Source organism: Pseudophryne corroboree, chromosome 2 (assembly GCF_028390025.1).
Source record: "Pseudophryne corroboree isolate aPseCor3 chromosome 2, aPseCor3.hap2, whole genome shotgun sequence".
NCBI classification, from domain to species: domain Eukaryota; kingdom Metazoa; phylum Chordata; class Amphibia; order Anura; family Myobatrachidae; genus Pseudophryne; species Pseudophryne corroboree.
Window position 1 is genome coordinate 48,712,596 of NC_086445.1, and position 17,652 is coordinate 48,730,247.

Here is a 17,652-nt window from a genome sequence, read left to right on the forward strand (position 1 = left end):
GTTTGGTCTGTCCACGGCTCCGAGGATTTTCACCAAAGTGATGGCGGAGATGATGGTTCTCCTTCGCAAGCAAGGAGTCACGATTATCCCGTAATTGGACGATCTCCTGATAAAGGTGAGATCCGGGGACCAGTTGGTGAGAAACATTGCACTGTCCCTGACAGTTCTTCAACAACATGGTTGGCTCCTAAACTTGCCAAAATCACAGTTGATTCCGGTGACGCGGTTGTCGTTTTTAGGAATGATACTGGACACAGAACTACAGAGAGTTTTGCTTCCAGTGGAAAAGGCTCAGACTCTGGTCAAGCAAATTCTGAAACCAGCAAGAGTGTCAATCCATCAATGCACTCGGTTGCTGGGGAAGATGGTTGCGGCCTACGAAGCCATTCAGTTTGGCAGATTCCATGCCAGAATGTTTCAGTGGGACCTGTTGGACAAGTGGTCCGGATCCCACCTGCACATGCACCGGAGGATAATCCTGTCTCCCAGGACCAGAATATCACTCCTGTGGTGGCTACACAGTTCTCACCTCCTAGAGGGGCACAGGTTCGGGATCCAAGACTGGATCCTAGTAACCACGGATGCAAGTCTCCGAGGGGAAAACTTCCAAGAAAAATGGTCAAGCCAGGAAACTTGTCTCCACATAAACGTTCTGGAGTTAAGGGCCATTTGCACTGGCCTTTTGCAGGTGGAACATCTTCTTCGCAATCTGCCCGTACTAATCCAGTCAGACAATGTTACAGCAGTAGCGTACATAAACCGCCAGCGCAGAACAAAAAGCAGAGCGGCAATGGCAGAAGTCACAAAGATTCTCCGCTGGGCGGAAAAGCATACAAGCGCACTGTCAGCGATCTTCATTCCAGGAGTGGACAACTGGGAAGCAGATTTTCTCAGCAGACACGATCTCTATCCAGGAGAGTGGAGCCTCCATCAGGAGGTCTTCACAGAAGTGACAAGTCATTGGGGAATTCCTCAAATAGACATGATGGCGTCTCGTATCAACAAGAAGCTTCAGAGATATTGTTCCAGGTCGAGGGACCCACAAGCTATGGCAGTGGATGCACTGGTGACACCATGGGTGTTTCCGTCGGTGTATGTATTCCCTCCACTGCCTCTCATTCCAAAAGTTCTAAAGATCATAAGAAGAACAAAGGTTCAAGCGATCCTTATTGTCCCGGACTGGCCAAGGAGGGCTTGGTATCCAGATCTTCAGGAATTACTCATAGGAGATCCCTGGCCTCTTCCTCTACACGAGGACCTGTTACAGCAGAGGCCGTGCGTATACCAAGACTTACCGCGGCTGCGTTTGACGGCAAGGCAGTTGAACGCCAAATCCTAGCCAGAAAAGGTATTCCCAGTGAAGTCATTCCCACACTTCTTCAGGCCAGGAAAGGAGTAACGTCTAGACATTACCACCGCATTTGGAGAAAATATGTGTCTTGGTGTGAATCCAAGAAAGCTCCTGCGGAAGAGTTTCAGCTAGGACGTTTTCTCAATTTTCTACAAGCAGGTGTGGAGGCGGGCCTAAAGTTGGGCTCAATTAAGGTGCAGATTTCAGCCTTATCGGTTTTCTTTCAAAAACAATTGGCCTCCCTTCCAGAAGTTCAGACCTTCGTGAAAGGTGTGTTGCACATCCAACCTCCATTTGTGCCCCCAGTGGCACCATGGGATCTTAACGTGGTGTTGCAGTCCCTTCAATCACATTGGTTCGAACCTTTACAGAAGGTGGAGTTGAAGTTCCTCACTTGGAAAGTGGTCATCCTGTTGGCTTTGGCATCCGCAAGGCGGGTGTCTGAGTTAGCGGCCTTGTCTCACAAGAGTCCTTATTTAATCTTTCATGAGGATAGAGCAGAGTTGAGGACTCGTCAGCATTTTCTGCCGAAAGTGGTTTCATCTTTCCACATGAACCAACCTATTGTGGTGCCAGTGGCTACTGACGCTTTAGTTGAGTCAAAGTCTCTGGAGGTGGTCAGAGCTCTGAAAATCTATGTTGCCAGAACGGCTCAGGTTAGGAAAACCAAGGCTCTGTTTGTCCTGTATGCTCCCAACAAGATTGGGTGTCCTGCTTCCAAACAGACCATTGCACGCTGGATATGTAACACGATTCAGTATGGTCATTCCACGGCTGGATTGCCGTTGCCGAAATCGGTGAAGGCCCATTCTACTAGAAAGGTGGGCTCGTCCTGGGCAGCTGCCCGGTGGGTCTCGGCATTGCAGCTTTGCTGAGCTGCTACTTGGTCAGGTTCAAACACTTTTGTGAAGTTTTACAAGTTTGATACCCTGGCCGATGACGACCTCAAGTTTGGTCAATCGGTGCTGCAGAGTCATCCGCACTCTCCCGCCCGTTCTAGAGCTTTAGTATAACCCCATGGTTCTAATGATGTCCCCAGCATCCTCTAGGACGTATGATAAAATAGGATTTTAATACCTACCGGTAAATCCTTTTCTCTAACTCCGTAGAGGATGCTGGGCGCCCGTCCCAGTGCGTACTGTTTCTGCAGTTATTAAATTGTGTTACACGCATGTTGTGTTAAGTTATTATCAGCCTGTTGCTGAAATCGTTCATGCCGTTGACTTGTATTCTGTTGAGTGCCACGTTGTGCGGCATGCTTGATGTGTGTGCTGGTATGAATATCACCTTAGTTTAACAATAAATCCTTTCCTCGAATATGTCCATCTCCCTGGGTACAGGTCCTATAACTGGAGTCTGGAGGAGGGGCATAGAGGGAGGAGCCAGTGCACACCCCTTTTGAAAGTCTTAAAGTGCCCATGTCTCCTGCGGATCCTGTCTATACCCCATGGTTCTAATGGTGTCCCCAGCATCCTCTACGGACTTAGAGAAAAGGATTTACCGGTAGGTATTAAAATCCTATTATCTGTGCATGTGCTGCCATCATGCATGCTCCATCTCTCTCCTTCATGTAACCTTCAGAATACAGGAACAAACAAGTGTAAGACATACATCACAGACTGTAAAACACGTAACATATATACGACAGCTCCACCTGCTGTCTCTCCTGTGTAACACATCAAGTCTGAATCTATTGAATGCTGTTTCTCAACAGCCTGAAGGTCATTTTATCTAATATTTTTAATAACTTTGCGTATTAAACAAAGTTTGTGTACATTGAGCCATCAGAAAACAAAAGTTTCACTATCTCACTCTCACTCAAAAAATTGTGTATTTCAGAATACTTGGATAAGGGATACTCAACCTGTATTACATCCACACAAAGTGCAACCTGGTAGCCAGTCAGCCTCTATTGGATTGGTCCATTGTAACATATCCTGTCTCACCTTGGGGCTAATTCAGGCCTGATCGATGCTGTGTATTTTCGCACAGTGGGCGATCAGTTCTGAACTGCGCATGTTTATGCAACGCAATGCGCAGGCGCGGCGGTCCGCAACGCCGGGATGGTGCGAAAAATCCCATTGCACCGGTGATTGCAAGAAGATTAACAGGAGGAGGACATTTGTGGGTGGCAACTGACCGTTTCTAGGAAGTGTCTGGAAAAACGCAGAAGGGACCCGGTGTTTTGTGGGAGGATTCCTGATGTCAGCTCCGGCCCCGATCATCGCACTGATAGAGTAAGTCCTGGGCTGTGCAGAGACTGCACAAACTTCTGTTTGTGCAACTCTCCTGCACATGCGATCGCACACCTGCACAGCGATTTCCCTCTCCTCCGTAGGCGGTGACTACCTGATCGCAGGGATGAAAAAACGCACCCTAGCGATCAAGTCTGAATTACCTCCATTACCTCCTCTTGTACATTCATCTTTCTGCAGCTTCCATATTGGTTCTGGCTCCAGTAACCCCCAGAGCTTTCACCAGTGTATTGTGGATGCCAGACGTCTGTTTGACATTGGAAACAAACTGGGACACAAGATGAGAGTCTTGGATATTGGAGGGGGATTTCCTGGCCACCCTGATTTCCAGCCGAGATTCGAGGAGGTGAGAATGGAGACATTTTGGTTGTGATAATCTGATGTATAAGGGATGGGAATAATATGGTTCAGCCATTGGAACATACACTGGGGCTGATTTTGAGGTGGGTCAGAGCAACAGCGTCATTTTATTTTTTATTTTTTTTGCTTTGCTCCCTAAATAGAAGCAGCTCCAATAACTTTTTCATGGTGTTTCTAGAGACAGTTGTATTATGCATTTACATGACACCAAATGCACACCATTAACCTTATTGCAGCACAATGTGGAAAGAAACGCTACACTTTACATTGGCAAGGATTTCATTCTCAATTAGAGGTCTATTTAGTAACATTATTTTTACTAAAATAGTGTGAAAAGGGGTGTTTTCCCCATATGCTGCAATGTGACCCCGGTGTAGTAAAGTGATGCTGCAAAATGGCAGCGCACTTTACAGCACCAGGGGTCACCGCAGCACACAGGATCCATCACCGGCAGCCCAGCAGAGGCAGCGCGGACCAGCTCCCTGTATTATCCTGCTGGGGGGAGGCCGCGGCGCGCAGGGGTAGTCACGACGGGGGGGTTCGACCGGGCGGCGGTAGCGGTGATGTCAGTGGGGGCGGCGCATGCGCAGCAGGACATCTGGGTATTTTTTATGAAAAATACCCCGATGATGCTGCGAAGAGGCATCGCAGGGACCGAGCTTGACCCCAAGCTCTATCCCTGCATGCGATAATTGATACATCCCTGCGATGTAATCAGTTATCGCAGTGCGAGTTTGGTCGATTTTATCACATGACATCTGCATCCTGGATGCGGATGGTGATAAATAGGCCCTCTTAATTTTTTTATTTTGTTAATATCATGCAGTACAATTTTCCACCACCAGATGTTGAAGTACTGGATTTTCCATTTCTGTAACTCACATTGCAAATGGTACAATTTTATAAAATCCAACATCTAAATGAAATGGCTATCAGAGCATGCTGGCATGTCTCTCTCTCTCTCTCTCTCTCTCTCTCTCTCTCTCTCTCTCTCTCAAATAATAGCCACATCACTCCATAAATGATGCTTAATTAAGGCCTTATAAAGGCTTACCATACTGTCCCTTTAAACTAGGATGCTCATGGATTACACAGATCCTGTGGCTGATTAAAACCAGGTCAACCTGCCACAGAACCTGTATAATTAATTTGTGTCCCAGTATAAAGGTATGGTATGGTAAGCCTAGCTTTGTACACATAAATAACCTCCTTGCTTATGCATCATTTATGAAGTGCTGCTGCTATTTGTTACTCTCCCCATTTTCCAGCAATTTACATGAACCTTATGGTACTGAGGGGCAGATTTATTAAGCCTGGTGAAGTGATTTAGTTGAAGGGGATAACGCACCAGCCAGTCAGCTCCTGTCATTTTTCAAACAATGGGGCAGATGTATTAACCTGGAGAAGGCATAAGGAAGTGATAAACCAGTGATATGTGCAAGGTGATAAAGACACCAACCAATCAGCTCCAATATGTAAATTAACAGTTAGGAGCTGATTGGCTGGTGCCTTTATCACCTTGTACAGATCACTGGTTTATCACTTCCTTATGCTGTCTCCAGGTTAATACATCTGCCCCAAAGGGCCAGATGCATCATCGCTAGGAAAGTGAGAAAATGGAGAGTGAAAAAGTATCAGCCAATCAGCTCCTAACTAGTGATGAGCGGGTTCGGTTCCTCGGAAACCGAACCCCCCCGAACTTCACCCATTTTACACGGGTCCGAGGCATACTCGGATTCTCCCGTATGGCTCGGTTAATCTGAGTGCGCCCGAACGTCATCATCCCGCTGTCGGATTCTTGCGAGATTCGGATTCTATATAAGCAGCCACGCGTCGCCGCCATTTTCACTCATGCATTGGAAATGTTAGGGAGAGGACATGGCTGGCGTCCTCTCCGTTTATTAATAATATTTGTGCTGCTTATTGCTTAATTGTGGGGACTGGGGAGCAGCTGTATTATATAGCAGGAGTACAGTGCAGCGTTTTGCTGACCAGTGACCACCAGTATACGTTGTCTGCCTGAAAAACACTCCATATCTGTGCTCAGTGTGCTGCATATATCTGTGCTCACACTGCTTAATTGTGGGGACTGGGGAGCAGCTGTATTATATAGGAGGAGTACAGTGCAGAGTTTTGCTGACCAGTGACCACCAGTATACGTTGTCTGCCTGAAAAACACTCCATATTTGTGCTCAGTGTGCTGCATCTATCTGTGCTCACAATGCTTAATTGTGGGGACTGGGGAGCAGCTGTATTATATAGGAGGAGTACAGTGCAGAGTTTTGCTGACCAGTGACCACCAGTATACGTTGTCTGCCTGAAAAACACTCCATATCTGTGCTCAGTGTGCTGCATATATCTGTGCTCACACACACTGCTTAATTGTGGGGACTGGGGAGCAGCTGTATTATATAGGAGGAGTACAGTGCAGAGTTTTGCTGACCAGTGACCACCAGTATACGTTGTCTGCCTGAAAAACACTCCATATCTGTGCTCAGTGTGCTGCATATATCTGTGCTCACACTGCTTAATTGTGGGGACTGGGGAGCAGCTGTATTATATAGGAGGAGTACAGTGCAGAGTTTTGCTGACAGTGACGACCAGTATATGTTGTCTGCCTGAAAAACACTCCATATCTGTGCTCAGTGTGCTGCATATATCTGTGCTCACACTGCTTAATTGTGGGGACTGGGGACCACCAGTATATTATATAGGATGAGTACAGTGAAGAGTTTTGCTGACAGTGACCACCAGTATACGTTGTCTGCCTGAAAAACACTCCATATCTGTGCTCAGTGTGCTGCATATATCTGTGCTCACACTGCTTTATTGTGGGGACTGGGGACCACCAGTATATTATATAGGAGGAGGAGTACAGTGCAGAGTTTTGCTGACAGTGACCACCAGTATATATAGCAGTACGGTACGGAAGGCCACTGCTCTACCTACCTCTGTGTCGTCAAGTATACTATCCATCTAGATTCTATACCTGTGGTGCATTTTAGTTTTGCAGTTTGCTGACAGTGACCACCAGTATATATAGCAGTACGGTACGGAAGGCCACTGCTCTACCTACCTCTGTGTCGTCAAGTATACTATCCATCCATACCTGTGGTGCATTTCAGTTGTGCGCAGTATATATAGTAGTAGGCCATTGCTATTGATACTGGCATATAATTCCACACATTAAAAAATGGAGAACAAAAATGTGGAGGGTAAAATAGGGAAAGATCAAGATCCACTTCCACCTCGTGCTGAAGCTGCTGCCACTAGTCATGGCCGAGACGATGAAATGCCATCAACGTCGTCTGCCAAGGCCGATGCCCAATGTCATAGTAGAGAGCATGTAAAATCTAAAAACAAAAGTTCAGTAAAATGACCCAAAAATCAAAATTAAAAGCGTCTGAGGAGAAGCGTAAACTTGCCAATATGCCATTTACGACACGGAGTGGCAAGGAACGGCTGAGGCCCTGGCCTATGTTCATGGCTAGTGGTTCAGCTTCACATGAGGATGGAAGCACTCATCCTCTCGCTAGAAAACTGCAGTGCCACTCCTAGGTGGGCCAGGTGTTTGTGTCGGCCACTTGGGTCTTTGTGTCGGCCACTTGGGTCGCTTAGCTTAGTCACACAGCTACCTCATTGCGCCTCTTTTGTTCTTTGCATCATGTGCTGTTTGGGGACTATTTTTTTGAAGTGCTATCCTGTCTGACACTGCAGTGCCACTCCTAGATGGGCCAGGTGTTTGTGTCGGCCACTTGTGTCGCTTAGCTTAGTCACACAGCGACCTTGGTGCGCCTCTTTTTTTCTTTGCATCATGTGCTGTTTGGGGACTATTTTTTTGAAGTGCCATCCTGTCTGACACTGCAGTGCCACTTCTAGATGGGCCAGGTGTTTGTGTCGGCCACTTGGGTCTTTGTGTCGGCCACTTGGGTCGCTTAGCTTAGTCACACAGCTACCTCATTGCGCCTCTTTATTTCTTGCATCATGTGCTGTTTGGGGACTATTTTTTTGAAGTGCCATCCTGTCTGACACTGCAGTGCCACTCCTAGATGGGCCAGGTGTTTGTGTCGGCCACTTGTGTCGCTTAGCTTAGTCACACAGCGACCTTGGTGAGCCTCTTTTTTTCTTTGCATCATGTGCTGTTTGGGGACTATTTTTTTGAAGTGCCATCCTGTCTGACACTCCAGTGCCACTTCTAGATGGGCCAGGTGTTTGTGTCGGCCACTTGGGTCTTTGTGTCAGCCACTTGGGTCGCTTAGCTTAGTCACACAGCTACCTCATTGCGCCTCTTTATTTCTTTGCATCATGTGCTGTTTGGGGACTATTTTTTTGAAGTGCCATCCTGTCTGACACTGCAGTGCCACTCCTAGATGGGCCAGGTGTTTGTGTCGGCCACTTGTGTCGCTTATCTTAGCCATCTAGCGACCTTGGTGCAAATTTTAGGACTAAAAATAATATTGTGAGGTGTGAGGTGTTCAGAATAGACTGAAAATGAGTGGAAATTATGGTAATTGAGGTTAATAATACTATGGGATCAAAATGACCCCCAAATTCTATGATTTAAGCTGTTTTTGAGGGTTTTTTGTAAAAAACACCCGAATCAAAAAAAAAATGTCAGGGAGGTTTTGCCAAAACGCGTCTGAATCCAAAACACAAAACCCGAAAAATTTCCGGTGCACATCACTACTCCTAACTGCCATTTTTCAACACAGCCTGTGACATGGTAGTTAGGAGCTGATTGGCTGATACTTTTTCACTTTCCTTTTTATCACTTTCCAAGCGATGATGCATCTAGCCCCCAGCCTGTAACATAGAAGTTAGAAGCTGATTGGCTGGTGCTTTATCACCTTCCACTTTATCACTTCACCAGGCTTAATAAATCTGCCCCTGAGTGCCCAGCTTGCAACATGGTAAATAAATATACATCAGCAAAAGCAGCAGCACTCCAAGGAGTTGAAGACAGTTAGACAGACCAGAATGGTATTCCAATGTTTAAAGATGTTTACTTCATCTTTTTACAAGGATAAATACAAAATTACATGTGCTTACCTAAATAGCTCTCACCTCCAGCATTGACACAGCAGGTCCCACCCAACTTCTAGGGGGGGCGGGCCAGTGTCATAGCAACCAAACAACACTGGATAGCTATCGCCTGGGCCGCTGGTGCTGTCTAATCTGACAGCCCCCTGCCCTTTCACTCTTGCCATTATAGTACTAAAACACCAATAGCTGCTGCAGATGCTGGGAGTCCCAGTCTGCCAGAATGCCGGTGCCGGGTGCAACAATGTCATGCATGGCATTCTGGGAGTGGCTGTGTGGGAAGAAGAGGGCGGAGGAGCTGCAGCAGCTTCCTCAGCTCAAACATCTCTGTGCTGCTGCAACCTGCCTGCCTTCCGCTGAGCCCTGCCACTGGGGAGTCCTGCTGCTAGAGGGACACAGGGGGATGTAATGTGTAAGGGGCATTACTAGGGCAAGATGTGTAAGGGGCATTACTGAGGCAGAATGTGTAAGAGGCAATACTGCAGCAGAATGTGTTATAAGGGGTATTTCAGGGGCATAATGTGTTATAAGGGGCATTACTGGGGCGTAATGTGTAAGGGACATTACTGGGGCAGAATGTGTAAGAGGCATTACTGCGGCAGAATGTGTTATAAGGGGCATAACTGGTGCATAATGTGTAAAGGACATTACTGGGGCAGAATGTGTAAGAGGCATTACTGCGGCAGAATGTGTTATAAGGGGCATAACTGGGGCATAATGTGTAAGGGACATTACTGGGGCAGAATGTGTAAGAGGCATTACTGCGGCAGAATGTGTTATAAGGGGCATTACTGGGACATAATGTGTAAGGGACATTACACAACACTTAACATTTATGTAATGTGGGTAAGAGGGTGTACCTGCTGCCATGCAGATGCATCAGGTACCTACCTCGATCACCACGTACTCCCACTTTCAAGATGTCGACGCCGCCTTCCTTGGTAATCCTGGAATTCAAAGCAAACACCCTCCATAGGATGAAAAGCCTACAAAAAGAAGTGGACACCCTGGGGGGAGGGCGCAAATTACTGCCTTGCCCCAGGTGACAAAAATCCTAGTTTCGACCCTGCCCTCTCACATCTGTTCTTGGTGTTTTTAAATAGGGATCTAGCATTTGCTGACTGCACAGTCTGTATAGCAAAGCCTCAGGTAAGATCTTGGTTCATTTCTAATTATATAGAAAGTCAGTTGTGGGGTGAACTTTTGGAGCATGGGGCTCCTTGGATTGCTCTAGCTGGGCCACTTTGGGGCATCACCACTTAACACATATCACTCTTTGGGCGGGATTCAATTCTTTTCACCCCTTTCCACACTCGTTCTGTTTCTACCCTCAGGGACGTTGTATCATTATTTCAGCTCGCTACCCCCAGAGTAGCGAGGCAACGAACCCTTTACACAGTAAACCTGATTACTATGGGCGCAATTTGCGTGATAACGGAGATCATTTTAGAAAGGAAATTGGTCGTGATATGTCATTTGAATCTCACCCATTGTTTTTTATTCATGTAACATTTTCACATACAGGGCCAAATGTAACAGAGTGAGAGTTTCAAAAAGTGAGAGATTTGGTAAGGTTTTGCAGGTTTTTTTTAAAGTGGCAATCATTTACACAACAGGATTAAACCTGGTTTTGCAGCGTAAATGATTGCCACTTTAAAAAAAACTGAAAAACCTTACCAAATATCTCACTTTCTGAAACTCTCACATTTGGGCCACAGTATCTATTTTTCACACTTTGAACACTTCTAACACGGAGCAGCTACTTTCACATACCTAACACTCAGTTAAGGTTAAATCCTCAAACTATCATAAATATAATAACAACATACTGTACTGTACACTTCACCTAATCTGCTGAGAACATGAGAAGATATCAAAAAAGAATATAAACAAATCTATACAACTGTCATGAGATGAGTAAGCAGCATATATGTAGAGAAAATCAGCAAAACCTAACCCTTCCCTGAGACCCATCAGGGAGACATTATTTAACTTAAATATCCACAGAGCCTCCATGTGCAATAGTTTCTTACTACTATTTCTCCCAGTTTCAATAAAGGAGGAACATGGTCCGCCAGCTTATATTTTAATGTGGCTACAGAGTGTCTGGCGTTCCTGAAATATCTAGCTACAACTTATATTTTTCCTTGCCCTGTATCACTAGTCTGATGGCAGCTCTTTCTTTAAAAGTACATATAGTCTTGCCCACATATGCCGGGCCAAGGACAGAAAGACATTTGAGGGATGCTCTGGTGCATAATGACATCACTAGTGATTATGGACGTTCCCTTCCTGGTCATTTCTTGTCTAAAGCAGCAGTGTGCTATAGATGTATTGGGTACACCACATGCAGTCACCTGGAAGTGAGCACCTACTTGACACCCCCCCCCCCCCCCAACACAGGCAAAAAAATTATGTTCTTCATACTTGATCAAGCAAGTTTTATCATTTAGGTCATTAAGTGTCCCTGCAGCCTTGTGTTAAGTTCAGATTATTTCTAATGAATATTCAAAATGCCAGCATTAATATATGTTCTGGAGACAAGGCGCATCTTATTACCATATATGATAAAAGTGCGCTGTACGTCACAAACACTACATCCCTTAAGAGAAAACAAGCACTCGCACACATTGTATGAGTTCCAATGCTCATAGATGTATATATTTGATATTAAAAGGATATGCTTACAATATAACACATGGTCAGTATATATATGGTTACAGATTTACAATTACACAGGAAGCAGTTGTTACAAAAGAATCCATACAGCCACAGCCAGCATACATTACCATTTCCATCAATGCACACTCCGCTCCAACTCTCTCTCTCTCTCTCGGCAAGCAAAAACTCTCTAAGTCCTACAAACTGCATATATCAAAACAGTGGGAGTTAACAAGTTCTTGGCTTCAGGCTCCTTCCATTGGTACAGGAGAGGGAGGTCTCTCATTCATGATGTGTCATTGGTCAGTTCATATGCAAGCAATGTCCAGCCTTGAAGAAGACATCATAGGGGTTGGCCATTGGTTTCCTGCCCACATGCTTTCCTTTGTTCTTATTTGAATTGTGGCTTCATATTCCTATATTTAATCATAACTAATCATTGCAATGTGCTACACTCTAACCACAGGTATCACATTAACACACTCATTCTCTTGATCATTTTGACTCTAAGAATGACATGTTTATCTTGTTCCGTTCCAATAATAAATTGATATCTGATGTTAAACTCATTATATAAATACATTATAATGTCTGGTGCTTGACATGTTTAATTTATGTGTGGTATGAAATATGTGTTGAATATATCTGTGTGGCTTGTCTGTGTGAATGCGTATGCTACCATATATCGCTGTGCACACTGCATGTATTCTCACGCACAGCGACTCATCTGTTTGGAGTTTGTATTGTTGTCTGTATGTAATATCTTTTACTTCGACACTTGTATATGTTGGCAAGACTATGGGTAAAATGTAATAAGGTGTGAGTTCTAAAAAAGTGCGAGTTTAGAGCGAAACTTTCACTTTTCCACAACTTCCACATGTAATAGTGTGTGAGAACATGCAAACTCGCATGTTTCCCATATTCCCACAAGTCGCATGGCCGAAACTCGCATCCAGATGTTTTCCCATGAAAAACATGCAACTCGACCAAAGTAAAACATACAACTTGGCCAATGTAATAGGCTTTAACTTCTAAACTTGCACTGACCTAGGGAAAAAAATTTAAACAAAATAGACTAACTTCTGGCAATTTCGACAAAACATATACACCGAGACAGTGCTGGTGAACAGGTGATATTTTATTACACAGGAAAATACAATTCAATTATCAGTGATAAATATAGATAATTGGGGAGCAGGTTCACCACGAGCATTGCCATCTTCTACATGGGACTCTTTGCAGGGGTATAGCGAGGGTGGATCCGTTGGAGCGCGAGCTCCGAGCACCAGAAAAGTTAGAGGGCAAGCCACCACCTTCCTCCCCCTCTCTCCATCCGCTATACTGCGGGTTGCTGTACAGGAAGAGGAGAAACAGAGGGGTGCACACTGACTTGGAGACTAAGGGATCTATTTACTAAGCCTTGGTTGGAGATAAAATGGATGGAGATAAAGTACCGGCCACGAGCTTCTAACTGTCATTTTTCAAACCCAGCCTGTGACATGGTATTTAGAAGCTTATTGGCTGGTACTTTATCTCCGTCCAAGGCTTAGTAAATAGACCCCTAAGTTGGGAACAGGGCAGGCCAGAGGCAACAGCAGGAGATACTGACACCCAGCACATGCCAGAGCTCTGCCATGTATGAGGGGCTCTACTGTGGTGTAACGTGTATAAGGAGCTCTACTATGTTATGTAATGTGAATAACGGACACTACTGTGTGGTGTAATCTGAATTGGTATTATTCTGTGACCACACCCCTTCCCCATGAAGCCACACCCCTATAATTTTGTTGTGCGCCGGCGGTGCGCGCACTGTCCCTGTTTTAAACATGGGGGGAACCCAAACGAAAAACTTTTCTCCACAAAGTCTAGAACCGGCGCTGTCACCAATTTAGGATTTTTAAATATTTTTTTCTTTCCTAATGTAACACGCACCCAGTTCAGTACAGGGGGAGGGGACGCCGAAACATACCTTTGCTCCGGGCACCTAGCTACACCTCTGACTCTTTGAAGAGAAACAGTTTTGGGGGCAGCGGATTGGAGGATAGCCTGGTCCTCTATGGCAGGTCTGTTGATGATTTGTTTATTACTGGGAATGGGGATCTATCTCCAATGCATTCTATCACTGATAGTTTGAATGATAACACATTTGGTTTAAAATTCACGTGCACATTTCGTTCTATTTCAATTCATTTTCTTGAAGACGCTCTCTCTGTGAGTGGGAATAAATTGTCAACTGAAACCTTTTGCTAAAACTGTTGACCAAGGGGGTAATTCAGAGTTGATCGTAGCAGCAAATTTTTTAGCAGTTGGGCAAAACCATGTGCACTGCAGGGGAGACAGATGTAACATGTGCAGAGAGAGTTAGATTTGGGTGGGGGGTGTTTAATATGAAATCTAAATTTCAGTGTAAAAATAAAGCAGCCAGTACTTACCCTGCACAGAAACAAAATAACCCACCCAAATCTAACTCTCTCTGCACATGTTATATCTGCCCCCCTGCAGTGCACATGGTTTTGCCCAACTGCTAACAAATTTGCTGCTACGATCAACTCTGAATTACCCGCCAAAACAGATATTTAAACTAGTGATGAGCGGGTTCGGTTCCTCGGAAACCGAACCCCCCCGAACTTCACCCATTTTACACGGGTCCGAGGCATACTCGGATTCTCCCGTATGGCTCGGTTAACCCGAGCGTGCCCGAACGTCATCATCCCGCGGTCGGATTCTCGCGAGATTCGTATTCTATATAAGGAGCTCCGCGTCGCCGCCATTTTCACTCGTGCATTGGAAATGTTAGGGAGAGGACGTGGCTGGCGTCCTCTCCGTTTATTAATGTTGCTGCAAATATTTGTGCTTATTGCTTAATTGTGGGGACAGGGGAGCAGCTGTATTATATAGGAGGAGTACAGTGCAGAGTTTTGCTGATTCAGTGACCACCAGTTTTATCCGTTCTCTGCCTGAAAAACACTCCATATCTGTGCTCAGTGTGCTGCATATATCTTTGCTCACACTGCTTTATTGTGGGGACTGGGGACCACCAGTATTATATACGAGGAGTACAGTGCAGAGTTTTGCTGATCAGTAACCACCAGTTTTATCCGTTCTCTGCCTGAAAAACGCTCCATATCTGTGCTCAGTGTGCTGCATATATCTGTGCTCACACTGCTTTATTGTGGGGACTGGGGACCAGCAGTATTATATAGGAGGAGTACAGTGCAGAGTTTTGCTGACAGTGACCACCAGTATATATAGCAGTACGGTACGGAAGGCCACTGCTCTACCTACCTCTGTGTCGTCAAGTATACTATCCATCTAGATTCTATACCTGTGGTGCATTTTAGTTTTGCAGTTTGCTGAGTGACCACCAGTATATATAGCAGTACAGTGCGGAAGGCCACTGCTCTACCTACCTCTGTGTCGTCAAGTATACTATCCATCTAGATTCTATACCTGTGGTGCATTTTAGTTTTGCAGTTTGCTGACAGTGACCACCAGAATATATAGCAGTACGGTACGGAAGGCCACTGCTCTACCTACCTCTGTGTTGTCAAGTATACTATCCATCTAGATTCTATACCTGTGGTGCATTTTAGTTTTGCAGTTTGCTGACAGTGACCACCAGTATATATAGCAGTATGGTACGGAAGGCCACTGCTCTACCTACCTCTGTGTCGTCAAGTATACTATCCATCTAGATTCTATACCTGTGGTGCATTTTAGTTTTGCAGTTTGCTGACAGTGACCACCAGTATTTATAGCAGTACGGTATGGAAGGCCACTGCTCTACCTACCTCTGTGTCGTCAAGTATACTATCCATCTAGATTCTATACCTGTGGTGCATTTTAGTTTTGCAGTTTGCTGACAGTGACCACCAGTATATATAGCAGTACGGTACGGAAGGCCACTGCTCTACCTACCTCTGTGTCGTCAAGTATACTATCCATCTAGATTCTATACCTGTGGTGCATTTTAGTTTTGCAGTTTGCGGACAGTGACCACCAGTATATATAGCAGTACGGTACAGAAGGCCACTGCTCTACCTACCTCTGTGTCGTCAAGTATACTATCCATCTAGATTCTATACCTGTGGTGCATTTTAGTTTTGCAGTTTGCTGACAGTGACCACCAGTATATATAGCAGTACGGTACAGAAGGCCACTGCTCTACCTACCTCTGTGTCGTCAAGTATACTATCCATCTAGATTGTATACCTGTGGTGCATTTTAGTTTTGCAGTTTGCTGACAGTGACCACCAGTGTATATAGCAGTACGGTACGGAAGGCCACTGCTCTACCTACCTCTGTGTCGTCAAGTATACTATCCATCTAGATTCTATACCTGTGGTGCATTTTAGTTTTGCAGTTTGCTGACAGTGACCACCAGTATATATAGCAGTACGGTACGGAAGGCCACTGCTCTACCTACCTCTGTGTCGTCAAGTATACTATCCATCTAGATTCTATACCTGTGGTGCATTTTAGTTTTGCAGTTTGCTGACAGTGACCACCAGTATATATAGCAGTACGGTACGGAAGGCCACTGCTCTACCTACCTCTGTGTCGTCAAGTATACTATCCATCTAGATTCTATACCTGTGGTGCATTTTAGTTTTGCAGTTTGCTGACAGTGACCACCAGTATATATAGCAGTACGGTACGGAAGGCCACTGCTCTACCTACCTCTGTGTCATCAAGTATACTATCCATCTAGATTGTATACCTGTGGTGTATTTTAGTTTTGCAGTTTGCTGACAGTGACCACCAGTATATATAGCAGTACGGTACGGAAGCCCACTGCTCTACCTACCTCTGTGTCGTCAAGTATACTATCCATCTAGATTCTATACCTGTGGTGCATTTTAGTTTTGCAGTTTGCTGACAGTGACCACCAGTATATATAGCAGTACGGTACGGAAGGCCACTGCTCTACCTACCTCTGTGTCATCAAGTATACTATCCATCTAGATTCTATACCTGTGGTGCATTTTAGTTTTGCAGTTTGCTGACAGTGACCACCAGTATATATAGCAGTACGGTACGGAAGGCCACTGCTCTACCTACCTCTGTGTCATCAAGTATACTATCCATCCATACCTGTGGTGCATTTCAGTTGTACGCAGTATATATAGTAGTAGGCCATTGCTATTGATACTGGCATATAATTCCACACATTAAAAAATGGAGAACAAAAATGTGGAGGTTAAAATAGGGAAAGATCAAGATCCACTTCCACCTCGTGCTAAAGCTGCTGCCACTAGTCATGGCCGAGACGATGAAATGCCATCAACGTTGTCTGCCAAGGCCGATGCCCAATGTCATAGTAGAGAGCATGTAAAATCCAAAAAACAAAAGTTCAGCAAAATGACCCAAAAATCAAAATTGAAAGCGTCTGATGAGAAGCATAAACTTGCCAATATGCCATTTACGACACGGAGTGGCAAGGAACGGCTGAGGCCCTGGCCTATGTTCATGGCTAGTGGTTCAGATTCACATGAGGATGGAAGCACTCATCCTCTCGCTAGAAAAATGAAAAGACTTAAGCTGGCAAAAGCACAGCAAAGAACTGTGCGTTCTTCTAAATCACAAATCCCCAAGGAGAGTCCAATTGTGTCGGTTGCGATGCCTGACCTTCCCAACACTGGACGGGAAGAGTTTGCGCCTTCCACCATTTGCACGCCCCCTGCAAGTGCTGGAAGGAGCACACGCAGTCCAGTTCCTGATAGTCAAATTAAAGATGTCACTGTTGAAGTACACCAGGATGAGGATATGGGTGTTGCTGGCGCTGGGGAGGAAATTGACAAGGAGGATTCTGATGGTGAGGTGGTTTGTTTAAGTCAGGCACCCGGGGAGACACTTGTTGTCCGTGGGACGAATATGGCCATTGACATGCCTGGTCAAAATACAAAAAAAATCACCTCTTCGGTGTGGAATTATTTCAACAGAAATGCGGACAACTGGTGTCAAGCCGTGTGTTGCCTTTGTCAA

General features: G+C 45.2%; 1 protein-coding gene across 1 annotated transcript in view; it reads left to right on the forward strand.

Moving 5' to 3' along the window:
• The window catches only part of LOC134997248 (antizyme inhibitor 2-like), a 116,467-nt gene that overhangs the window by 53,801 nt on the left and 45,014 nt on the right, over positions 1-17,652 (forward strand). The window contains exon 6 of the mRNA XM_063951261.1: positions 3,787-3,952. Within this exon, the coding sequence (XP_063807331.1) occupies positions 3,787-3,952 (166 nt within the window). The remainder of the gene's footprint in view (positions 1-3,786; positions 3,953-17,652) is intronic.